We start from the raw sequence: 27,630 nt of genomic DNA on the forward strand, positions 1-27,630 counted from the left end.
CAACTGATGCAGTTTCATTAGCAGCCATCCTCCTGTAAAAACTTCTAGTTTTCTAAGGGAAAAAATAAGTAGGCTAATGAATGCACTACCGGGGTATAATGCTGTAATTTATCAGCAGAGCTGTGCATAAGGAACTACTACACCTGGGAAAAAAAAGACACTGAATACTTCAGTAAAAGTCCTATGTCCTTATTACTTCCCATGGAACTCCACTGTAGTTCAAGCTGTCTGATAATGGAAAATGAAGTTTATTTTCCCCTCCTGGTTCTGCTTCTCCAACTTGTCTGTCTTTATACCTCCTTATTTAACCAAGATACCATTTAGCCACTTATAATCAGTAAGGCTAAGGTTTTAGGTGGCCAAACATCATGTCAGGTTGTAATAAGGAGTTTAAAGCCTGGTAGGTATGTGAATACATTATGCAGCATGGGCAAGGCCTAAGTAGAAGCTGGGGAGAGCAGCATTTTATAGTTAAAGAAACTCATGTGCTAAGGGACTTGATGAGCACCACTACAGGCCACAGGTCCTACCTTCAGTAAGGCTGAAATCATAGCCACCCTAAATGAAGTCACCAACTACTGCCAGCAGCTGCTTCTCACATTAAGGGTTCTAGGGATGAGTCATTTAGTATCTAAACTTAAAGCATCTCCCACAATAAACTTAATCACCATTACAAACCAAAGTAACAGAGTGAGGAGCTGTAATAACTAGGTGTAAACTAACACATTCACTTGAGAAACAAGAAGCTACAAACGAAAACAAGAGCTTCCTGCCCTCAAACCAGCCCCAGTTGTCACAGGAATAGCAAACAATACTGAACATACAGCTCACCCAGGAAGAAACCTGAGTGCAGTTCTGTGGCTCAGACAGAACTAAAATTCCTGATCCCGTCCAAGTAATTATTTTTTCTTTTTTTTGTTGTTGTTTTAAAAAACAAAGATGAAAAAAACACCACACACAAAACATTTAGTTCATAGCTTGCATGTGCTCTGCAATAATTTTTTACTATATGATTTCTTAAATCATCCTTTGAAGTGTTACTTCAGTTCAAGTGACTAGGCAAGTGAATAAGTAAGGTACCATCTTTCCCACACCAATTCTGGATCGAAGTTAGTTCAGAAAGAACATCTGAACTTCTCACACATGAACACCCCTTACCCCACTAGTAATACTTACAACTATGAATGAAACTAGACCAAAGCATTAAAAAAGAAAATCACTCACCCAAACAGGTATTTAACTTCAGATCACTTAACTTCTTAAAGTCTCAGTTGTATAAGCCCTACCTAGCAAACCATATTATATAAATAGAGTTGCAACTACACAATTAGCATTTTTTATCTGTTCAACAAGATACACTAAGAGTATATTCTTGAAATTTGTTAAAATTGTAGTCCTTAGATCTTAATACTGTAAGGGGCAAGCTTATTTAAGATCACTTTCTAAACTGTATTTTCTAGCTTGCTGCTGCTGTTGGTGAAAGATTTATTTTAAGGTAAGTTTTCTTTGCTCATCCAAATAAGCACACACACATGATCTAGAGTTTCAGTCTTTTATTTGGTTATTTCTGAATCCTCAAGAACATGGTTAAGGCAAGAGATTAAGCATATTAATTACAATTTGTATAACAAGTAATAAAAAGATTTGAGTATATCTGTACACTACTTTTAGTATGCTTACTTACTGAATGTCATTAGCTATATTCAGCTTAGCTGGTATTCTTGTACAAACAGAATCTACTAGAACAAAAACAAGCTAGTACAGCCAGATTTCTAATATGCTATTTCAAATCTACTCTTGCAAAGCAGTAAAAATACTCATTTTGTTTGAAACATACAAAGCACAGTATTGTTCTAGGTTGTGGGTAACAATACGCAACTTTGCAAGTGATACCTGGTTCCTTTCGTTGCAATGGCTTATAGTAGTAGTAGTAAACTAAGAGACCTATTAAAAGAAGTCATAACACAGCTGGAATTTCACATTTGTCAAACATAAGGCTACAAGTTTTACAGTTTGTGAATGAACAAGATAATATGTTGAACATTCCCAGCCATAACAGATGCAAATGCTTGATGCAGCATATCTTCTCTGGGCCTCCAGAAAGGCTCATGTGCAGAAGAAAGAAATCACTGAGTATAATAGCCCAAGTTTAGTGGAATTCTCATTATATATATACACACGCCCCCCCAGAGTTCAGACTTCAGGAACTGAGTGATCCATCAGACTTTTCATAATGCTAGTTGCCATCCTAAAGAAAAGGGAAAGACATTCAGTTTTGTATGACAAACATGAAATCTGTTGAAAGCTTCCAGTCACTGCAATTTTACCATAGCTAGCTCCAATTTTTGGCAATAAGTACATTGGTATAGAAAAGCTGCATCAAGTTGCACATACAAGATAAAAGCTCCTAATATTCAGCATCTTTATGAGCAACAGAGTTGTACACACCCTGAAAGATGTTGGTATTACATTTGTACAAGCAATACAGAATCACCAGTATGGGGTAAGGGGCAGAAATGGTAGTAGTCTAGACCTAAATAATTTATATAATTTATTTGATTAAGAGAACATAACAGAAGATAACATGGAGAGAGGGGGAGGCATCTGATTATACCTGAAACATTCAAAAAGCTGCAGCATTAATTTCTAGTAACTTGAAAACCATAATTTTGCAAGGAATTTAGCTACAGAAAGCTAGCTAGTGCTCTCAAGAGAACAAAAAAACCCAAACAACAGAAACACCACACCCCTACTCACTATATCCTGCCAAAAATTATGGTTATGTCAGAGTTAACTGCATTAGAAATAACATTTAGTTATAAGGTAACAAATAACTTGTGCTATCCACACACTTCAAGAGTTATTGGAGACTCAATTTTAGTCAAATTATATTTAGAACTGGTTAGGCTCAAGAGAAGAAAAAGCAGACATATGAACAGTTTAAAAACAAAACCAGACACAGTCTGAGTAAACCCATAAAGTTAAATAACTCTTCAGACTTTTCCCTTATCTAGCCTTTATGTTAAGTTCGTACTCATGACAAGACATAATTGTATTTTATTTAACCTGGAAAAAAAAATTGTCAATTATAATCAACACCATGACTGCTTTGTTTACCACCTACCTCTTTATTATATACTCATAAATACTGGAAGGCATGATTGTAATGGTCACTACATTCCCAGCTGTTGCCAAAATGTCTGCTATCTGGGGGTCCTGTTATTAAACAAGAAGTCACATAAGCAACATCACCCAAGATGATTAACAAAGCAGCAGTTAGGGAGCTTTTTCTAGACAGGTTTATACAACTTCAAAGACCCACAACTCCTTGTTCAGAATATTTAACCTTCAGGGCAAGTCACTGAACCTACAGTACTGATATATTTTCATAAATGTTTGGTAATCTTACACATCCTGACTGAAGAAGGAATACATACACAGACAAAATTCCTACTAGAATTTGACACAGGCACAGAGGAAAAGGGGCAGAGAAAGCTTGGGCTTTAGGTTTATGCCACTGAAGTTAGACTAAAGATAAACACCAAGGGTCAACCTAATAAAGAATGAATTGTTCTACGTATAGATATAAAGCTGCTAAAAAACTCAAAACATTTGTCTCTCCAATCAGGTATATTAAGAAAATAGAGATCATGAAACAATTTTATGAATATTCAGCATTACATTCTAATCTTTTTGTGTACACACACACACACTTTACCTTCAATCCAATTACATTTTGGCCATTAATTTCACAGATGTTGTGCTCTGTAAGAAGTCCATTTCTTGCAGCAGAACTGTCTTTCACTATTGAGGTTATTTTTCCATTCTTGAATATGAAACCAACATGCCCTGTACTGTCTTTATGCATAGTAATAATTCGTTCAAAAGGCCTGTGAGAAAGACAGACACTTAAAATGCAAGAACATATTCCCAGTCTACTAAAGCACAGAAAGAACCAAAACACTATTTTCATATATTTGACCTACAAAAAGGAATTATAATATAACACTCATATCTACTACTTTTCATAGTAGTTGGGTTTAACTTCATTTCTTGAAAGGACAAGTACTTGCTGCTTTAATCTCTTCTTTCCAGGCTGAAGTCACATTACATGGCTATGTAAACTTGTTTCTAATCCTATTCTACCCATATTCCACCCCCTGTGCAGAAACTAAAATAAAAATTTAAGAAGTGGTGCACTGAAATACAAGTTTTGTCTACGAGTATTAGAAGGTAGCTAAACTGGTGCAGGTAGTATTAACAGCTGTAGATAGACCACAGGACTCTGGAGATCAAGGCTTCCCCATCAACATTACTGCTGCCTTATAAACACAAAACCTCAAGGTGTGTCTTAACAAGCTGCTAAATCCAGCAAGGGGTTAAGGAGAAGAAGAGGTGGCAGGTAGAACGGGGTATCTACTGGCCACAGTACTTTGATTTAATACATGACAGAAGTAGTATGCTAGTAGTCTTACTCCATCAGGTTCAAGCTCGGTTCTTAAACAAGAAACACAACACTTAAAAAAATAAACTCTTGAAGACACATACTTAGTCAAATCACGTTATCTGTCTTCTCACAGCCTACAGGCTTTATGTTGAATTTGTCAAGATCATCATTACATACAACTAGCTACATGCTCCTATCTAGTAACAAAAGTTTTTATCAATTCTTCAAGCTTACTTTCGGTGAAGCTGGCATAAATTCATACATAAGTAGAGTTCATGAGAAAACTACCATGCCTAAATACAAATGCAAAGCAATATTTAAACTCAGTACCACAATATTCAAAATATTAGTACATCTTTTATTGCTTTTCCCATCATTATGGGCAAGAGTCAAGTTGTGTCAGAAAGAGCACAGAGTTTGTGAATTCAGAACTTAAGTTTGACTTGTGCTAGCATTCATTAGTTTCCCTCAAAGCTGTTAGGCCTCAACATGTCCAGGCAAGACATGTGCACTGAAAGTTTACAGGTTAATAATTATTTCTACAGTAACCTATGAAAGGGAACTTAGTATTAAAGTTCCTCAGAAATGTTATGCAGGTAGAGTTTGTAATGCCTGCAGTGCTTCTCAAGTGAGCAGACCCCCAAACCCCACTGAATTACTCTTAGATGAGCAACAACCACTTTCTGTATCTGTGGTTAGTTTTACCTGTCCCGAATGATCACTGAAATTCTCTCTCCAGAAGCCTGTTTCAGAACTTTATGTGCTTTATCAGAACTCCATCCTGCACAGTTTTCACCATTGATCTGCAGAACTTGGTCCCCAAATCGCAGACCAGCTAGAGACGCTGGAGAGTTTGCCTGTACTAACTGGACAAATATACCCTACAAAGGAAGAAAGGGCAAATACACAAAACAAAAATAACAATCTTCCTTAAAGATAAGAGTCAGTAACAGAACACACAGCCCTTTAGAGTTTCCCCATTATCTACGTAATACCAACCACATGGACAAAAGGACTTGTTAATCGTATCTCAAAGATGCGCTTTGGAACTTTAGTCTCTATTTCTAGATGTCTCCAAAAGACTATGAAAGATAGTTAATGCTGAAATGAAGTTAGAAAGAAGGATTTAATACTGTGTTTAATACTGTGTTTATTTGAAGGGGTAAGTACTATTCTGTTTTAATAAGAAGTCTGAACAACTGGATCAAGAAAGTACTGATAAGTTCAATAAGATCTGCTTGTGCATTTAACTAAGAATTCCCTTCTAAGCATCACAAAGTCTATATATAATTTGGAGAAATATATCAGCAGTGCTAGGAACTCTATGGCAGGTTTCTCAATCTTTCTCAACCCCATTAGTTTTCAACTGCATATTGCTAATGACTTGTTATCATCTCAGTTAATAACAAAGGTGCTAAACATTATTTCTAGTTAAAGTAATCCCCAAAAAACACAAGTAAAGCATGTCACGTCAAAAAAGGTAAATACTCCTCTCCTTACTATATGCAGGGAGAGAATTACAGCATCCAGGAAATTCCTAGCATTTCCTATGTTAGGAGGACTACAGGAGCACTTTAAGGATGTATGGCAACTTGCATTCAAGTTTTTTTTTTTGGCTGTTCAGATTAAGTGGTCTGGCAAGAAAAAAGTAGCATTTTTTCCATATCAAGAATCAAGAAATATCAAAATAGAGAAGCTCCAGAGCAGTTTAAAGATCATCTTGCAGCTGCATCCATGGTAAAGGAAACCAGAGAAAGCCTACTCTGAAATTATTCTTTATGCTTTGTGAAGATGACACTTTCACTATCCTTTTCTCACAAGTAATATATTGGAACAATACAAGAGGAGGTACTTATAAGCTACAGGTACTACCCTAGATACTGCTGAACTGCAAGCATCACCCAATGCTTTCACGAAGATAGAGGTAAGTGTCTTGAACTGCTAACAAGCATCGTTGTGACTGTGGAAGGACAATTCCATACTTCAGAGTGGAAAACACATTACACAGTTCTCAGGTGTTACAAAGTATATGAAAGTAGAAATTGCTGCTGTAAATTTAGATCCAAGTCTAAACAGCTTAAGCCCTCTACATTTCTGATCTACTGGAAGATTTTCTGAAAGCTGATAATGGATAAGTAAACTTACACAGTCACAAAAAATTGTCTAGTGTATATTAATTTCACTACTAATTTCAGTAGTAGTATTTCTACAAGCAAAAGCAACCTTCTATACTCACATTGTCAACAGACTTAAGGCGAAGTCCAATTTTGCCATCTTGGTCCTTACACAAAATTGCTTCCCGAATGCCTTGCTTAATTTCTGCTCGGCAAATTCCAATATCATTTCCAGTCACTGGAGCTACCATGTAATTAGTAGAAGGTCGAGTTACCAGTTGCTGATTAAAACAAAATAACCAGACAATTTAGTTTCAACTTTTGTAAAAAGCTACATGTGTGTTCATACCAAGCAATATTGAAAAACACAAATTAAATCACAACACCGGTTTTACTCCCCTCCCCCCAAACTGGAAATATACAGTGCTCCGTTTTTAAAGAGTAAAGCAAATAGACACTTACTTAAAACAATTCATTTACCAATTAAATATGACATTCAGTACTCTATCTAGAATTGTAGGTATACATATGGTCTTTATATTTTTGTTTACTAAAACACCCTTGACTGGTACCTACACCCTGTGACTGAGCAGCTGCTGCCATTGGCAAGTTTCTCTGCACCTCTTCTTCATTGAGGCTCAGTCCCATGTACTGAGAAAGTTCTGGATACAGTCTTGGATATAAACCTACAGGAGGGAGAGGAAAAAAGAAATGACAATATAATCATTTGTTTAATAGAACAAATTTGCTCTATTGCTTTCACATACTCACTATTTTGACAAGTCTTGTGGTATTGTAATATAGGTAATTTTGAAAATTTTGCTGAAAGATCCACTTGAACCAGGACTGTTATTCTACCTCAGTTTAGAAAAGTAACTAGACTAGACAGGTAGGTTTTTGGGGGTTTTTTTTTCCTCTTAAAGAAAACCCCCTAAACTTACAGAGAACTTCCAAGTTACATCCTTAATGGCATAAACATTAGACACATGGCAATGAGATATGAAAGCAAGGACATGCTCTAGTCTATGAAAACATGCCCTTCCTCCAAAGCTTTTGGGCAATTGGTGGGGAACTACTGAAGAATACAGGGAACATTAAGGACCACATATGAAGGCAGCAGCATAGACAGAAGGACATGTGTGAGGGCGGAACCGACACACTATGCTCTTCTGCCAAGTAAAGGACAGCATTGTTGAGAAGCATCCATGCCAAACATTCTAAATTCCAGACATGGTCATTTCCTATAAAAATGCAGGAAGTCAAGGTCTTACAGAGATTATTAAAGCAGACTTCTCTGTAGAAAGTAGTTGTCATTTTCTCACAGCTTCAAAACAAAGTCTTTTTAGACACACTTCTATATCAAGAGAATATAAACAAGGCCTTTAAAATATAGTAGAAGGTTATTCTCCCCTGCCCCAAGAGAAATGGGTTGCAGGGAATGGAAGAAAAGGAAGCTAAATTGACAGATTTGTCAGACCTTGATTCAAGCCACTTTGGAAATAAGCTTGATATGAGCTCTTAACATTCCACAGATAAGCAAAAGGTGCTATTTAACAAGTGGCAGTTAGAAGAACCAAGTCCACTGGCCATTTTGACTGAAGCAATGGGGACTAGAAAGACTGCTTGGAGAAAGCAAGGTGGTACAAAGGAAAGCCTTGAAAGAAAGCAGGCTCCCCAGTTCACAGAAAATAGCTCCCTATGGATCACTAAAGGGTAGTATGTATGAAAACAGCAAGAATCCATATTTGACCAGAAACAGAAAATGACTGTTCAGGGAAGGAACACAAAGGTGAACACCTTGGCAAGGTAAGCACTAATATAACAGAAAACCCTTTTTTGCTCCATAAGAGACTCAGGGGTCAAGTTTGCTTTCTATTTCACATGAGCTGTCTGATCTCATTTCAAGATTGAGGTAATAATATTGAGGTTTTACTGATAAACAAGCTTTTAATAAGTATTTCTTCTATGCCTGTCTTTTGCTTGCATTTTCCACAGCCCTAGGATTACATACACCTAAAGCTGTGTAAGACTTTTGCAGCTACTATATTCTTCTCTTTTATTCTTCAAGTACAACAACATAGGATGCATCTTTGCTGGCTCTACTACATTGTCATTCAAAACAGTCAGTCTTCTATTAGCGGGAAATGCCTGAAAGCTCTTGGTGTTGTATATTCTCCTGCCTCTGCCAGGACAGAGGGATTCTCCAGCAGGATTGACATGTCCTACAGATTGACTGATAGACCTCCCTTCCTTTGGGATAGTTTGAGTGATTAATCAGTTATCAGCCACACACAGCTCCCAAGCTGTTCACATACAAGTTGATGTCAAAACTATGTCATATGACCAGCAATAGGGTAGGCACAAAAACTGCAAGACAAATCAAATTCCAGGCAGCAGAAAGAATACTACCAAGAAGCTGAAGCAAACTTAAAGTCTAATCAGATAAGGTTAGGCTACATGTGTACCTATTCTGGAAAGAATCAACGACAGGTTGATCTCATGAACTATACAACCTCCTACCTTAAAGTCAGAACTTAGACACATTAATGCCAAGGTGAGAACTGGAGACAAAGTTACACCCACAAGCTTTAATATGTGATCCACCAGCATTCCCAATAGCTGTTCCAGCACTATTACTGGTCATGTTGGTGAGAAGTTTTAGGCCTTTCAGACCAAGTATAATGTACTAGCCCAGAATTCTGACCTCAAACATATCTGTGCATCTCAGAGAGCCACCTGGACACTTTCATAAAGTTAGTTTGGATATGTTCCCCCCATATGCATGGGGGAAAAGGAAGAAAAACGAAGAAGAAGAGTCAAACAGCTTTAGATCTGATGGATTTTACACCCCAGGCTCACTGATCTCAAAAAATCTGCAGGAATTTTTATGCTGCTAATGTGACAATATTAAGTTTCACTTTCCTAGGTACTTCTCCCTTGACCTAGATTTGCATTTTGTTTGTTTCTAAGATAGCTCATATGTTTGAGTGTGGAGAGGAATGACATTCAAACTCATGCTGTCTTCTAAAGCTTGAACACACAGGTGATAAATAAGGAGATCTAAGCATTGGACGCAAGAGTTAAGGAGAAGTCAAATAATACAGACAGTAGATCTTGTTATGCTAGGCTCACTTGGAAAAGGTTTCCACAAGTTAGGAGACAGGTGACTGTTTACCACAACTTGCTTCAGGAAGTAAACACTTCTGTGAATTCTACGGCTCCCCCATTGTAAGACGCTCTCCCTCAAAGTACTGTCTCACCCTTGGTAAACAGAGTATAAAGCTACATGTTTATAAATATTTTGGATTGTTCTGAAACTTCAGTTTTTCACAACTGCTTTCCAAAACATTTAGAATACTATACGGCACATAAGCTTACCTCCGTCATGAGGAACAGGGGCAGAGGCTTCCGACAAGATCACTGGATTAGCTGGGTTTGAAGAATAGGCAGTCTGAGCCTAAGAGAAAAGAAACTCGTATGCATTATCTTGTACAAGAAAAAAAGAAAAAAGAAATCTTTATTGTGAAGCCAGGAGACAAAGTATCTTTTTAAAAAATATTATCATGCATCTTGGAGCTCCGAGGTCAACCTTTTTCTTTGAAATATGTAACTTCAATGATACTGCAGCACTTTGTATTGAACTACTTCAGCAGATCAACTTCTACCTTCCTCAGAAAAGGAACTACAGTAATGCAGAAAGGCTTTACTGTCAAATCAAGTTCTGGTTTTGTTGTTTACTATTAGAGAGCATAAGATGTCCTTAAAAGACACACTGACTTTCATAAAGTTTTGTCAATGAAGCTTAACTACATTTTAAAGTATGGCCTTTCACAGAGTGTTCTGTAATCATTTTTTCCAGCTGGATCACAGCAGTTGTATATCTTTGCAATTTGCAGGGACTATTCATGAGTTAATGTGTCAGTCATTGCTTGTAAATTATAACCACCATAAAATTTAGATGCTACTAGTTTAATAACTTCTGAAAGAATTGAATAGTCTAGTTTTTTTCTCTAGAGAAGTTCCCAAATGCCCAACTTTACAGCAAGCACACTAAGCTTAGAAGTTTCTATACTGCTTATTGACTTGCAATGCAAGAGATATCATTAAAGTAGGCCTGTTTCCTTCCTTTTCCCAATATGTGAGCTATCCTCTTTTGGGCCTTGTATACTCATAACCATTAAAAAAAAAAAAACGTGCATCTTACAGAGGCTTATTAACTGTGATGGAAACAGCTATTCCAGTATCTTTACCATGGTTGAAAGGTTAGGGGTGGGGGATGGAAACCACTAAATGCATAGTGAAACATTATGCTGAACAGGATACATGAATCACCTAACTCAACACGATGGTCAAATTACTCAGTGTTTTTAAGGAAATAATGCTTTAAAATAGTAGACTTACTAGTTCTCTCAAGGGAGTTGTTTTTAGAAAGGAGTTTTAGAGCAAAAGTGACTCTTTATTTACCAATACCACATGCATTTAGAAGAAAAACCTCCAATCCAAGTGGTGGACACCAGAAATAGCTTAGAATACTTAATACGACAAGTCCCTCTAGTTTAACCAGCAGTCCCTTTAATCTCACTCATTTGTTGTGATTAGAGACTTAGTCTCTCAGTACTCTGCTCCCTCCCCCCCATAAGTTCTCTCAGTTGTATTTAACAAGATAGCATCTTCATAGTGCACTTATACAAACAGCAAATAATTTAGCCTTTGCTATCAAAATCAGCAACACAACTGAAACAGTTCACTCTTGAAATAATGACATTTTGTAACAGTGTTTTACTTCCCCTGTCACAGCTATACCTTGTACACAGCCTAGTTCCTCCTAGTAAAGCGAAACACTGTCACGTAACTGTTCAAGGGCAAGTCTTTTGCTTTGATGATAGCAGCAAGAATATCCAACTCTTTTTGCTGGCAATCTGTAACCGAATGCTCTTGACTCATTTCTATCCCACCCCCTGCATGAATTTCCTTACAGACTGTCTGGCTTGATGTCCCACTTAAGTGGTAGAACTTCCTGAAATGCTAATATAAATTTTGACTGGACAGTCTTCTTTAAGTATGACAGCAAGCATATCTCCAGCATGAAGTATTTTCTGGAAAAGTGATCTTTGAGATTACAGTGTCACTGAGGACAAAACTAAGTTAAGAGAACAATTTGTCCTGCTCCCTATGGAAATCTCTCAGAGCTTACTCTTATTCGTCTGTGAAAGAACATAATGCAGCTGATAAAGGTGTAGCCACATGAACATGAACCTCTGCCCAAGTTAATAGGCCCTGCTGAAAGTATGGGCAAGACATTATACAAGATGAATCCCTGCTCTATAAAATGATACAACGTAAATCTACAGTTTAATATTTACAGGACTCAGCATCAATACTCTCTTTGCATTTCATCACATCTTCATCAAGTAGTAACAAGACTCAAGTAGTAGAAAGACTGCATTTAATATTTTTCATTGTAACATATGAACACTAACAGTCTTTTAAAGACTGAAAGAGCATACTCTTGGCTCCAGGCTGCTTTTTTAGTTCAGTGTTACCTGACAATAGCAAGAGGACTTTGGAAAGATAAGAAGAATGCAAGGGAGCAAACACCTACTATTTCAAGACTCCCATCCCACACATATAATAGGTGAGACTAAGGCATTCTACCGTGGGGCAGCGAAGAAGGCAACAGGCTGGTCTGTGCAGTTTGCTCACTTGCTTCCCAATGAGATGGAAAAGGACACCTTAAAACTAAGCAAAACTTATTTCTGTTGTTTAAGCAGGGAAGTAATCCAGACTACATTTAAGAGAAAGAGTGGAAATTGGGTAACATGCTGAAGAAGCTAAGGAGAATCCTTTTTTTAAAGTCAAGTTTCTTGTAGAATTTTTATTCATTAAAATATCTTTCATTACTTGGTTCGACAAAACATTGCTTTTATCTTCATCTTGTCTAATAATAAAGCTACCAATGCTCTTATGCACAAAGGGATTTACACAAATGTGATAATCTAAAGTAATGAGAGAGATAGTCATGACCCTAAAGTAGCAAAGGGCAAGTGTGCAATTCCCTATGGTGTTAAGAGAGGCAGTTCTGGTTTCTGAGCCCAACTGATCATGAAAGCTTTCTGCCACAGGTTTGAACACCAGGAATGAGACATGGCAAGCTTACTAGCTCAGCCAGTGCCTATTTATCACTTCAGAGTTGCCCTGCAGTACGAGAAGAGACTATTCATGTTTGTCTAGTTAAGATCATATAAAAAATGAGGCACACATATCAACATGTTAAAGAACTGCCCAAGTTAGCAAAACAAAATGAATATATTCAACAGTGGTGAAATAAGCATTAATCACATTATACCAAACCATGTTTTTTGTTTCCTTCTTTCAGAGTGTAACAGCAAAACAAGAATTCATACCTACATTAGAAGCCCCTCTTTCCCTAGATTAGAGGTCATTAGCTCTATTATTGTCATTAAAATTCATCTCATGAAAGTCTACCACATTTTACCATACCTGAATAACTTTATCCACCTTCAGATCTTCCAGGGAAGGGTAAAGAGACATTTTGATGTAATCTCACTGGGGTAAAAGGACAAAAAGAAAAGCAAACAAACAAAATGATCAGATACATCAGAAACATTTACTCAGTATTGCAACTTAAAACAAAACCAAAAAAAGACAAGCAGCATTAAGTGAGCAAGCTGTGAAATGCTCAGCTGATCTGTGGCCTGCAAGTCTTAGCATTACAACCACCCTGCACTTGTAGTTAAACTCTACTAAGACTAACCATTTAATCTGTTATCCACAACAGTCTTTCTATAATAGGCTTTATTTACTACACTCTGTCATCAAGGCTTAGATCTCAACTATGAGGAAAGCCTATACAGAGAAATTGTGTTCCAAAAGTATTGCAAAGAAAGACTTTAGGAGGCTAGGATGCAATGATGATAACATATAACAAGAAATCTAATCATATCCCTCCTTGTAATAGCGGGGTATTTTACATATGACTGTGGAAGCTTTCACACTATCATCCAAACTACCTAAAAGTTCCCATGGGTTCTGAAGTTTCATTAAGAAGTCACTAAAGACTACTGGCTTCCTGTATCCATTTGTACCATATAAGTTTTAGCAAGAGACCATAAACCTGACAGACTCAGCCAGTGGAGAGTTTCAAAATGCAAGGAGACTTCAGCCTTGCTCTCAGGTGATGTTGGGAAAGGCCTGTGGCAACATAATGGGGCGGGGGGGGGGGGCACAACCACACCCCACAGTTTCACACGATCTTCTCAGGCACCCTGTTGACACGCAGTTCTGCTACAACTAATGGAGGCTTTGGGAACTATTATGTTCATGAACTCCCTCCCTCACATTATTGAGGAGGTCAACAGAAGAGCAATTCATTGTACAAGGGCAATAAGATGCTCAAACTATGTAAGCATTTAAATTGGGGGGGGGGGGGAATGGAAGACAACAAAATAGCACACAATTTTCACAAGTTATGTGAGGTACTGAGAATGAAGTTAACAGCAGCCCTATTAAAAGGTTCCAGTTTGGGGATTAAACTAGTCATTGGATGACAAAATTAAAGATCCTTATTTGTATAACAATTTAGAAATAACTCCAGACTGAAAGTGACCACTACATATTTGTATGTAGAGAAGCTCTTGAATTTAGGCTGATGAAAAAACCTTGATGCCTAACATTATATTGCAGTAACAGAGGAGACATCTCTTATCACACTAAGGTCATCAACAATATTTCTGCTTGTTCAGCAAACTGCCTGACAGCTCCAGTATCACATCAGACTACAATCAGAACATCAAAAAGAGTGCCAAAAATCTGATAAGAGATACCAATTTGATAAACTATGTGCATGTGGCCCGTTATGTTGTAAAAGCTATTTGTGACCGATGCTTTTGTCAAACTGCTGCAACTAAGCCAAACAAAAAAGAGCTTCCAGGTCTCAACTATAGATTAAGCATACACTTAAAAAAAAAGTCTAAAATTCTGTTTTAAGCCAGTGTTGACCTGAAACAGTCACATGCTTTCACTCATCCAAAACAAACAATAGCAAACACAAGTCCAAATCCAATGAAACCCTCACTCAGGTAAGCAGTCCTCTGCACTTGGCATTCTGCTGCCAATACCTCTAAAACCATCCACAGCATCAGGCATGCAGTCTACTTCTAAGCTACATCTGTGCTGGTAAATTTAACTCCAGGTTCAAGCATTGACACACAGTCATTCAAAATTAGTATGCTCCCCAGCACTGCAAAGGCATGTTCCCCACAGACAGCAAAGACACCCTGTTTTAGGATGATGAGGGGAAGGAAAAGTGTTCTGCTAACAGCAAGCTATGACTTCATACACTGGGTAGAGAACAGCACAAGGTCTGTTGGGTTCCTGGTCTCAGTGACCAATTTTCACACTCTAGTTAGTTTAAATCTCCACCAGCTTTAATTCTTCTCCCACAGACCACTCCCACTCTGCACTGTGACTCCTGATCACGTTTGTCACATAGGGCCATCTCAAACTTCTAGTTTACCAGAGGAGTGTGGTACTTCCTGCAGGACTGCGCTAGCAAAGCTAAACATGCATTTGTTCTCTGATCTCTTAAGGAAATATTCCAAGAGCTTATCCTGCCATTTTACAGTCATATAGGCCACCCTGTCTCCTCCAGTAGAAGGTCACAAAATCCAAGCATTTGTCTAAACTACTGAGGAACTGCTCTTATCTTCCTGGTTATAAACTTAATGGTTACTATTCTTGGGTTTCCAACTAAATAGCTAGAATAACTGTCACCACTGTAATTACATGCATCTTTGTTGCTTTTAGGTCAAAAGGGAGTATTTTCAACTTCTGCACCAGCAAATTTAACACTTAACTTCCTTCAGCTAATTACACATCAGATAAGAATGTAAGACACCGAAGACCAGCGTATTTACTTTAAAATATGACCATTTGATAGCCATTTTCACTGTAAGAGACCACCAGTAATTTCAGGAACAATCTGTCCATGACTTGTACCTAATGTTATCCACAGTATAAACAAGAGTTTAAACAGACTCTGAAACAGCCTTAGACAGGAGCTAGATAGAGGGTTACTGCAAAAGAGGAGTCAATAGCTTCCTTTCCTCTCAGAAATCAAGGCAAATCACTGTAGATCATTTATGTACTCCTAAATCTTGTAAAGAATACATGCAGTAACCTGTGAAAGTTTTAGGACAGCAAAAAGTGAAGACTGAAAATAAAAGGAAAGAGCGGAGCAGGAAATACATTCATAATTTGGCTAGCAAACCCACAAAACTCTTCTGTAAAGACCTCTCCACTTTGAGTATTTTTGGCTTGGAAATGCTGCTACGCAGCAGTCAGCACTTCTGACTAAGTAGATCTTATTTACTGAAGGAGAGTAACCAGTCACCGGCCGGAGGGACCATGGAAACACAGCACTCGTGATATCCTTAGGCTACTTCTACTTCCAAAACTTCCTGCTGATAATCTCTAACATAACAAAGTGGCATAGCTGGAAGAACCCAGGGTTTCAACATATTTTTCAAGTCGGAAATGACAAAGCTAAATGCAGTTTAAGAACTGAACTCTGAGCCTCACCAGCATGTAGCAACTGCTATCTCTGAAAGAAGCAGCAGCCAGGACTTGAGGAGGGGAGGAGGAAAAAAAGAGGAGGGGGGAAAAAAAAAAAAAGGAAAGAAAAAAAAAGGCATTTTATGACTGTGGCATATGAATAAATTACAGTGGGCCATAAAACCAATGCTTCTCTTAAGCCTTGGCTTTGACCTCCAGAACAGCTAGAAACCTATGAACTAAAAATTTATCTTTAAAGGAGATACAGGACAAAACCTCAAGGTCAGGCAGAGACATCAGGAAGAGAGCAACTGTTTTGCAAGACACGTTCTCCACTAATAACTGAGGGTTTTTTCTTCTGATACATGTCTAATTAGCTTCTGAGCAGCTGCTCTCATTTTGCATTTAGCCCCGAAATCTGCTGCTATTTCAGACCCGAAGAAGGGCCCCCTAGCCCAAAAAAGCACCTCTATCCCACCCTTAAAACAGTATTAAATCGGCCTAAAAGAAGGTATCACGACGGCCTACAAGTCTTCTCACGAAAAGGCAGGCCGCAGCGGGGAGGTACAGCTCGCACAACGAGCCTGACCGAGAGGCCAGGAACCCCCCGAACAAGTCTCGCTCCTAACAAAGACTCAAAGCTACCCTTGCGGCCCCGAAGCCAGAGCGCTTCCAGGGCGGCACCGCAGGCTCCCTCCGAGCCGGGGCCCGGGGCAGGGCGCCCCCGCACGACATGGCGGCCCGGCGGCTCCCCGCGCCCCGGCGCTGCGGAAGGGAGGAAGAGGAGAGAGGAACGCGCCGCTTCCATGGGCGGAAAACCGAAACTGCTTCTCCCTCTCGGCGCCGTCGCCGCCCGCGCTCCCCCGTGCCCCGGCAGCCCCCCGCGGCGTCGCCATGGTGCCGGCGGCGCCGCTTCGCCTCGCGCAGGAGCCGCTGGCGCCGCCGCCGCCGCGCGCCCCCGGCGCGAGCCCCCCCGCCTCGCCCCGGACCCGCACACAAAGGGCGGCGGGGGGGGAGGGGATCGGGGGGAGCCCAAAGCGGGGCGCAGGCCGGCAGCTCCCCGCCTCTTACCTCGCCCAGGCGGCGGCCGCAGTTCGCGGAGGGGCCTCAGCACACGGGGGCGGCGGCGGCAACGGCAACAGCTCCCGCAGGTCCCAGCGGCGCCGCTATGAGGGAAGCGGAGGCGGCGGAACAACTGGGGCGGCCCCGCGCATGCTCCGGCCGCGGGAGCCCGTGACACGGCGGCGGGGCGGGGGCGGGGCCGGGGCCGGGGCCGGGCCAGGCGGCCACCTCTGTGGGACAGGGCCGGCCGTGGGGCAGGGCCCGCCGCGGCTGGGCTCCCCGCGGGGTGGCCCGGAGAGACCGGGGCCGGCGTGTGCCTTTGCTGTTCATTTTCCACGTTTTTTAATGAAATGTATGCTGTATGCTTTATATCAGTTACTGATTGTTTGGGGTTATTCTTCTTTTTCCCTCTCTTTGTATATTTATAAATTCCAGCGGCGCAGAGGCTCCTGTGTTCCCATGGCCTGACGCGGGGTTTAGCACTGCACGTAGGGCCTCCCTGACCGGTGTTCATCTGAAATAAAGCACGTCTCTCAGGGAAACACCCCGAGAGAAATCACGATTTAAAGTACCCTAGTTACAGAAAAATTCTGCTACAAACTAGGAAAGCAGCTCTCAATTACTATAATTATTACTCCTTTGCCTTATTTATAGCGTTAACTTCTCCAGCATCAATTTTCAGTCTTTTAAATCCTTCTTTGCAAGACTGCCTGTTGTCAAAGTTTGTTCCTCATGTAGGTAACTATTCTGATTGGCACCACCAGTGCCAGAGCAAGGGAAGGGAGGGTATTGCTGGAAACAGGAGAGAAGAGGAAGAGGAAGGAAAGGGAAGGTCCCTCCGTTTTAACAGCAGCAAGCTGTTACATCATTTCCACTGCCTATGAAATTACAACTGTATTTAAACAGATCTTGTTATAATGTTTTCCAGCCCTCCTAAGCTTTTGGATCTCTCTGGCTGTTAGCATCTTCAGTGAGCCTCACGGGGTGCATCGTATTCTGGCAGCAGTCACAGCTGAATTCGCTAAATTTGGAGGTAGTGCCTCTCTCCAGCTGCTCAGAGGTTTGTTTTTATATCCAGTCATCAGGCAGAGCTATCTTAACCATTGACTCCTGAGCCATGCAACTACAGATCACTACATACATTTTTAAGTGCGATTTTGGGCTTACATGTAAGTTCATAAAAATTCTGTTAGGTACCTTTTGGGCAGGGAGGAGGGAGAGAGAAAGGGAGGGAATCTAGCGCTGACTTAATACTAACAGACGATTATTGCTTTTGTAGTGCTAAATTTTTTGTGTAGTCAAAAGTGACTTTTAACATAAGTGAAAGGCTTAAAAGTGTGTATGTAGCTTTTCATCCTGCAATGAGCTCAGTGCGGGTGAAGCCCTGTTCCCATCCTGGGTAGGGGTGGTCATCGAGACCACGGTAGTGTCCGTATAGCATGGAAATAGCAGACGTGATTGACTGAAGCACTTAACACGACTGTGCATTGTCCAGGTGGTGCAACTCTGCTGAACGTTGGTGCTGACAACTGAAGGGCAATACCTTCTTTTGTTTTTACTTCAAATGCCCCTCTTGTTCCAGGGACACTGCTCTTATTTCCAGAAAGCTAGGCTGTTATTTGCTGTTTTCTGCATTACTTTATCCCTTGTCGCGATCTTTTGAGACATTCTGCTATCAAGGTAGCAGCATTTGTCTGTAGACGTCAGACCTGCATTGTCAATGCATGTCTTGATTTTACCCAAGAGGCGGTAATAGAACATGGGTTTTTTTAAAATTTATAGTGATGTCCTAGCCAAAACACTGGGCTTCATACAGTCTATTATTTGTTGGGCATAGTTTGTGTGGACTATTAACAACACGTAACATAAAAATAAGCAAAGACCAGGCAGGCCAGCAGCTCTGGCACCACATCCAGCCAGGGGACTGAAAATCCCTGTATGGTAATGGAAGTGAATCTCATTATATTCATCTCTGAATGTACCACAAAACACAAGTTATTAAAGATTTTAAACAAGAACAGTATGAAGATGCAGCCTTGCTTAAGACCAGGTTTTGAAAAGAGAAAGATTAGCCTTGTTGTGCTGAAAACTGTTCTTAAAATTATTGTTCAGTTAAATATAGGAGTGAAACGTAACAAAACAGAAAGATAATTATTAGAAAAAGGCTCTGTCTAGTCTGTGCAGCAAATGCATTGTTTAACATGTTTCAGTCTTGATTCTTTGAACACAGAGACCAAAGGGTCTTCGAACCACAATTCCACTCTATCCAAGAAGTCTGGGTTTCCTTCTCAGAGAAGCTGAGACATGGAAGGAGATGGCACGTTTCTCAGTCTCTTTGTGAGCTGAATTCAAAATCTGGGATAGGGAAAATACTCTTGTGCTCCAGAATTCAGACACTGGCAGCAGAAGGGCATGGTTGTACCTTTCTGTGAACTCTGTGGAGACTGGGGAGCTCTAAAGAATCAGAGCTAAAACACCCAAACAAGCAGCTCTCAACTAGTTCCTGAAGTATCTGCAGGAAGGTTTGCACGATTACCTATTGTTTGAGAAAAGTGGAACAAATGGCAATGTTATCAGACTTTGCTTGCTGAAATTAGAACACCCGTGGGCAATAGCATGGTAATTTTCCATTGTTGATACAGTTATTTTTTTTTATTACTTGTATGCCAAGTTTCAAAGAATAATAGAAACCACCAGATCAATATCAGCGTCAGCAGCTGCAAAAATCTTAATAAAATAATACATGGTAATCACCCCAAAGTTTGTATTTCTCCTTTGAACCTGGAAGTAAATTGTGCTTGTGTTTCTTAGGAAGCTCTCCACCCTTGCAACAATGAGACATTAAAAATGGTCACTCAAAACACATACAAATTGTGCGAGAGAGCACCCTGGCAATACTGGAAGTAGAATAACTGTATTAAAGAGGTTCTTTGCCTCTAGTTAGAGTATGCTAGAGTGAGTTAACTGGTCCTGCTCTAAACTGGGTACAAACAAAATCCTGACGTACTGTTTACATTCCTAGAACAAACCAGCTCCAAGCCAGTTTAAGTAGCTCTCTGGTGCTGCATTGCACTTAGCACTGATACACTTCTAGATTTTGTAAAGAAGAATTTGGGGAGTTTGCATATAGAAAAAAGAATTCCAGCATGAAAAAAATTATTATACAGAATAAATTACATTAGAAGAGCTTCGCCCAAGTCAAGCATTTAACATTAGAAACGGACAGAATTAAAATTGCCTGGGTCACTTGGTTTCCGACTCCCTGTTTGTATATCAAAGATCCAGTCTTTTAATGACAATATAACGTATTATTTCCACTCTCCCCTCATCAGCCCATGGAGTGGATGGTGCGCAGTGAATGTACAATTTTCCAGTGTCCAATCTGCAATCCCATGCCTGGTTTCCTGCCTGCTATTCAAACTCTGCTGTAAAGATGGAAATATTAATATTGTCACAGTCTTTTCTGAGTAACACTCTAGTATTTGATTGCTGTGCAGACAATTACTAATAATTTTTTTTCTACTATAATTCCCAAGATACAGTCAGAGAATTGAGGCATTTAATTTGAATGTGCTCATAATGCATTATTTCGAGCTCTCAGTTCTACAAACTTTCTGTGAGAATTATTGAACAATATTTGTTAAATCAGCACCTAAGTGACTTCAGTCACAGTCGTGTGTGTTGAACACTTCTGCAAATTAAACTCCATGGCCTCTATGGGGCAATTGGAAAGTGAGAAAAACACGGTGGTCACTTGAGAAGAGTCTGGTAAAGGACTTTTTTGTCATTACGCAGGAACCCTGCGGCAGAGGTGAGAACAGCATCGGATTCTGCAGACTGGCTTTCCAGGGCTTAAGCAATATGGCATTGCTCTCTCTTCCTGTGGTCCCTCTCCTCATTCATTAGATACCTTTCAACTTTTATTGCAGATGAAGCAACGATCCTGAAGACAACAGGCTCCTTCATGCGCAGCCGTGAATCAAGCCTTAGGGAGAGGAGACAGGAAAGGAAACTCAGGAAGTGGGTGGAATTGAGCTCTGTGCTTAAATACAGAAGGGGTGACTGTGCTTTTCCTGTACCTAATCCACAAATGGTACTTCATTGGAAAGGACTTTAATGAACTAAACAGCTCTGTTCTACCTCTGACTTACACATTTCTGTGTTTTTAAATCTATATCCTATGTTTTAATGTTGTAACAACTAGAAACAGAAGCTAGGCATAGTAGAAGTGAGGCATATATTTAACAGTAACAGTAATTTAACCATTAAATCCTGCTTCCCCAGGAATTTAGTGGTTTTCCTTTCTCTTGATTTCTCTAAACCAACATTTTGTATGTTCACATTGGATATGCTCTAGTTCAGGCAGAAGTTATGGTCCATGATTCAGGCACCACTGGTGAAATTCTGTGGTCTAGATGAAGCCTAACTAGAGGACTACAGATAGATTCTGCTGTCCTCAAAGTCTGCAAATAAAATAATCTGACTTTTTACTGGATCCCAATGATAAAGTGGACTCAGCTGAAAATGAAAATACAGCAGGAATGTAAAGGTTATAATCCAAGAGATTTCACTGAAATCATTAGGCAAATCTTGCTGTGGCCATAGCCAAAGGGAGGTAGCTACAGGGAGATAGCTATCCTCCCCAGGGAGGATACTCCCGTCCCAGCTCTCTGTCACACTTTGCTAACGCAGGGTTCAGTGCTGGTAGCAACAGTGGCATGAGGAAACATGGGCTCTGATGCCTTAGTGGGAGTCTGGCATATTGTCTTAAAACACTAATGAGGATAAATTTGAACAGACACCAGACACTGAACTGGGGTAGCTGAGACAGATTCAGATGTTCTCCGTGTTGGCTGCTTTTGCTATGGGAACTGTAATCTCTGGCAGAAGGGGAAAAGAAAAGCTAAGCATGACAGTGACTGCAACTGTTACAGCAATATTCACCAGAAGGCATCTGTCAGAACTGGCATTCTTCAGGCCTGCAGAGTTAACATTACAGTTTTCATGAAGGCTGCCTTCGGAACTTAAATTACCTTATGTGATCAGAACCTCACTTTAGTTATGACTCATCTGAAGGCATGCTTTGCTGGCAGCACAGCACACTTGTGTGCCTGAAGAACTGTCTCCACCCTGACTCAGAACTCAGTAACTCAACACTTTTTTGTGCAGCACAGTTTTTTTTGGAAGTCTGCCACGGTACTTCTGACGACACCAAACCTGTTTAACTTATGAGAACAAACTCTTGAGCCATATGGCTACCGAAGCACCTATGTTTGTCAGCTTCTTAAGAAAAGCAATTCTTTATTCCCATTTGTAAACTTTCTGGCTGTTTCAATACTTCTGTCTACCTGTCATCCCTCATCCGTTAGTTCTTTCTTTTACCTACAGTACCATGTTCCTTTTGTGTATCTCTTTTTCACTTCTCTCTTTCTCCTTGTGGTTTAAGTCTTTTCATCTGCAAAGCAAAGCCATGACAAAAGGTAGTTTTGTGATCTTTGCCTATTTAAGTTAAAAAATAATATAAAAACATACAGAAAGAGATAGGTAGTATGCAATATTCCAGCAATTCTGATACTAAATAGTTAGAATTACTTGTTGAACATCGGCACAGTTAGATAGTTTTCCAAAATATCCATCTGCATTCAGTTGCAATTCAATTTTCTCAGGCCAGAAGGCTGATTCACATGTAAATCTAGTGGATTGTGCTTTAGATGGCTTATTTAAGTAGTTCCATCTTCTTCTGTCTTCAGTCTAGTCTGGACAGTTGGACACTTTCAAGGTGCCTTCAGATGACTTTTACAACAACATACCTTATTTTTTCTTTCTTCTGCACAGTGAAGACATTGTTTACTGCCACAGTTTCCTTTAACCAAAAAAAGCTTTGGCTGCATAGATGTATGATTATGAAAGAGAATATATCACAGAAGAGGATTCAAGCCATGGTTGGTGGATATCTGCTGCAATACAGGATGGAACTAACTCTTCAATTCTTTCATATCCTTCAATAAATGCTTTGAAACAAAAAATAGCCCATAAAGATGGGGAAAATATAACATTCAAGCAATTCTAGTACTAGGACATATGTATTTTTTCTTGGAAGAGTAGAATGTGGACCAACAGCATAGCTGTGTGCCTACAGCATGGACAGCCCACCCTTTGTCTAGTTCTTTGCATATTGCACAGTCCAGTAAAGCTCAGATGTACATTAAAAGACACATTTATGTACCTCCACTCTAGGATTTCCCATACCGAGGCTACCTGTCAGCAGCCATCCACAAAGGGCATTCTCAGAGAGTGATCCTGTGTTTGTATATAGATCTGAAGGAAAAGTGATAGAGGTTTCTGAAACAGCAGAACAACTGTCCAAGGAAATATGTGACAATAACTTCTGTCTGCCCACCAGGCAGCCCATTGCTTCCATGCTGAAGAACCTTTCCAGCTGGTGTTGCTAATCCAGCTGCTTCATTTCCCCCAAACTTCCCCCTAAAAATTCTCCAATCTCTTAGCATCTAAAGTGGCCACAGTAACAACTGAAACCACCACGAAGGGGAAGAGGAATCCACTGACAGCTTCAAATTACCTCTAACCCCATCAACCCCTTATCTCCCCTCAGATCTGCAGCAGGCCACAGCCTGAAGAAAGAGTCTCTCTTTCAACCACAGGTCATAAGCTGGCTCCCTTCTCCCAGCATCCAAATACCATCCTACAGTGGATGGAAGGAGGAATATGGAGGACCTCTTCATTTCCCTTCCATAGCACAGCTCATGGAGGATGCTGCTGCGCAGGCTGATCACTTGAGGAGCAAAATGAGTGCATAGCCAACCTGCTCAGCAACCTGATGAGAGACTGTGATGAACTGGCACAAACCCAAGCTGTAGGGCTAGAGGGATACCAACACATGCATAAAAAGCATGGAGATTTCTGGAAACATTAGACTGGTTTTGAAGATGCCATCCTTCTCACAGTATAAGGGTCACTTATTCGGGTCACTGGTTATTTGTTCAATGTTCACATACGTGCCTGCCCAGTCCTTCACAAACTGGCAGCCAATCTCTGCCTTCTCCTATAATGTTGCCAAAACCCTGCAACTATCTTCCAGTCTGTTGAAGCTGAAAAGGAACTAACTTCATCTAGGTGGCTTTTCTCTTGGTTGGGAGGAAAACATTAAAACAACCTTTCTCTCTTACTGTCCTTCTGTCTCCATTTAAGCTGTTTGCTAAACCAACAGCGAGGATAACTGTGAATGTGTTTGGTGCTTTCTTGTTAGTGGTTGAGCCTTTTTGCTTATTTGGAGCTTTTATTTTGACTTGCTTGGTTGCGCTAATCATGGCTTAAGACTAAGTAGAAAGGCTTTTTATCTTTTCCCTGACAATAGTGGATTTAGATATTCTGCAAGGCATAGACAATAGTACCTTACTCAGGTAGGCAGGCAGAAAGGGGCAAGGTCTTAAGAATGTGTGAAAAGCATTTTAGTTTGGCTGAGGAGTGCAAAGCAAATCTCCCAAATGTCCCCTCTTATAATACTTTGGTTTGCATTTGGTGAAGCAGACTTGGAGTTCACAAACTGCATTGTTTGATTTTAGATTAATATAAACCTTTGCAGGCTATGAGCACATCTGGTCTGTTCCACTAAGGGGTATTCAGTCCGTTTGGCCAGACCACTAGCGTGAAGTAAAACAAAACCAGAAACAAAATACAGATAGAGCAGGCATTAGGTCTTCAGCACCGTTTCACTCTATGGATTTACTCCTATTGTTTTACACCACTTCCTACTGCTGACATAAAGTTGGATGGTTAGGGACCTCCCAACAACTCAACCTCCATGACGGCTAGACAAAAATGTTTAGTTGTAAGTATGATGGAGTAGGGGACATGAATTAAGAGGTATCCTTATTCTTTAGAGCAGGATGTCTTAACTCAGGGAAATGAATTCATGCAATGAGTTGCAGAAGAGCAACTAGTAGACTGAAATAATATGTGGGAGGCAGGAGGGCTGTGCACAAGAAAGAGGGAGAGTGAAAGGGAGGAAGGGAGAAAGAGAGAGAGAGTGAGAGGCAGTGAAAGAAAAAGAAAAAGAAAGGAAGAAAGAAAGAAAGAAAAAAGAAAAGAAAGAAAGAAAGAAAGAAAAATAAATAAATAAATAAATAAATATGTGGGGAAAAAAGCAAAGGAAAACAAAGCAAAGCAGAAGGTTCTTCTACATTCCCTGCTCCATCTGCTGGGGCAGCCCAGAATAGCTTGTTACATTCTTCAAGCAGATTGTATTGCAGTAATTTTTTACTGACTTCTTATGTAACTATCTTTCTCTGAATAGTTATTTAGTAATAGTAAGCAGTGTCTTTTTTGTAACCAGAGCTGAGCTTTGCTGGATTCCTCTCTGTTCTGTGTTCAAATGCCTGTAATTAGGCTTTTTAGTATAACAGAATATTTTAGAAACTGTTGTTTTGTTATCAAATGCTGTTACTCAACCACAAGTTTAAAAGAAAAATGCTTGCTTTAAGGACATGCAGGTCGCTGCTCTGAATGAGTAGTGGTAACTCTTGATTTTTTATTCTGTGTCCAGTATCCATTTTGTTTCCGTGCTTCAGTCCCCAACTCAAATCTATTTTGTCACCACTCTCATTTTTGCTCTTCTTTTCAGGTTGTTGTCCATGGCACCTAAAAAAAGTAGTTTACTTAAATCTTGCTACTCTGAATTGCTAATCATGCAAACATAGATTTTGTAATTCCCTTTTCTACAGTTTTAAGGAAACCTATCAAGACTGCAGCATATTATTAAAATACTCTCATTCAAATGAAAGAAAGGATGGTGTTTGTTCCTGAGATTTAGTTTATAGCACTTCATATTAGAGGGAAGATAATGTCATTATGTGATCCAGGTTTTGATAGAAAGGCTCATAAATTTTGAATTGACATTCCAAAAGAGCAAAGAAAATCCCTGAGAGAAAATAAACTGATATGGTGTAAGCAAACCAAGTTCAGTGTTTGATATATAAGCACATTCGGAGGATGCTCTGAGATAAAAATATAAACATATAAACATTAGCTTGTTCATTCAAGGAAGTATTTTCCCCTACATTGTTAAACTCAATTTGAAATGTTCAAAGGCAACTGTCTTGAAACAGGATTCAAATAAACCCATTTCCCAAGCCTGCCTAACTTGATAATCAATCAGTGTCAATTATCCCAAAGCAGACACAATGCATTGTACATGCAGAGTGCTTCATAATAAAAAACCCGACAGGTTCAGAGAAGGCACAAAGGTCTCAGAGGACAGAAGAGCTGTATCTCTACCATACTACATTCAAACAACCTACAAGAAAAGAAAATAGGTACAGTATTTTCCTGGAGCTAGATGACTCTCAAATTTTGCAGAAGGCAAAGTACAATGTAAGCAAAATCTGCCCTTTGAACAACTATGACAGTTGCTACCATAGAATGGCAGAATGCTACTGCAATAGCATTAAATTATTATGGATTATATAGATCGCTAAATACTTAAATGGACCAATGAAGCATTATTCTTTATGGCAAATTTAATACCATTTTATTCAGATTCTTGTAAATACTCAGTCCTTGTTTAGGTACAGAAGATTACCAGCATTTACATTAGCCTAAGAAAACAGAGGAAATGGTGAACAGAATAGTTTAGGGATTTGCTGGGTTTACTTCTGGGGTTACAGTCTCTGTGCAAGAGACTACACTTCTGGCATGATCAGTTGATAACAGCAGCTAGTTTACACTGTTGCTACAGAGCTCTAAAATGGTGATTGAAAAAAAGGTGGGATCTGAAAAGGCAACAATCAAGTGGTGTCATAATTCCATTCCCCAGGACCATTTTTTCCTTAAGGGGAAGCACAGAAAAAAATGGAGCGCAGCAGCGATGATGCACTGTACTGCTTGACTACCCTTAACTGCTCACTGCCAGGGTGAGCATGTGCCCGAGTGCAGCCGGGAACCAGTGCTGACCTCTGGAAAACAGAAGAGGTTGATGAGCTGGATTGATTTCTGGACATATGGTGTCAAGTCAACACTGATACTGGACAAGGATCTTCAATTTCTAGACTGTCCCTTCAATACAAAATCCAATGTGATCACAGCTGTCATATCACCTTAAGAAAAAGCTGTTTTTCAGTCATGGCTAGAGAACGGTAAAATCCTGGTTCTGTTGAAGTCAATGGCAAAATTCCCAGTGAGCCTAGAAAAGCCAGGTTTTTACCCCAGCCCTCAGGAACCTCAGCAATGTTACCCAGCATATCTGCACAGGCAGTGATCCACTGCCTGCAGAATACCTATACTCTGAACAGACTGAGGTTTCCTTTCCCCAGAAACTCATAGTATAATAACTTTCATAAACCCTACAGATATATGTAAAGACAAATATATTCCTTTGAATGGATAACGCTATGTTTCCAAGAGGCACTTAGAATAAAT

At 39.9% G+C, this 27,630-nt stretch overlaps 1 protein-coding gene across 1 annotated transcript; it reads right to left on the minus strand.

Moving 5' to 3' along the window:
• Positions 1–1,538: 1,538 nt before the first annotated feature.
• SDCBP (syndecan binding protein) lies at positions 1,539–17,369 on the minus strand. The gene is made up of 9 exons (XM_026102384.2): positions 17,206–17,369; positions 13,063–13,128; positions 9,940–10,018; positions 7,138–7,247; positions 6,684–6,842; positions 5,153–5,328; positions 3,719–3,890; positions 3,125–3,216; positions 1,539–2,248 (listed from the first exon to the last, which is right to left on the minus strand). Exons 2-9 carry the CDS (start codon positions 13,111–13,113, stop codon positions 2,194–2,196), a joined length of 894 nt encoding a protein of 297 aa, XP_025958169.1. The 5' UTR covers positions 13,114–13,128; positions 17,206–17,369; the 3' UTR covers positions 1,539–2,193.
• Positions 17,370–27,630: the final 10,261 nt, after the last annotated feature.

This window comes from Dromaius novaehollandiae, chromosome 2, assembly GCF_036370855.1.
Source record: "Dromaius novaehollandiae isolate bDroNov1 chromosome 2, bDroNov1.hap1, whole genome shotgun sequence".
NCBI lineage: Eukaryota > Metazoa > Chordata > Aves > Casuariiformes > Dromaiidae > Dromaius > Dromaius novaehollandiae.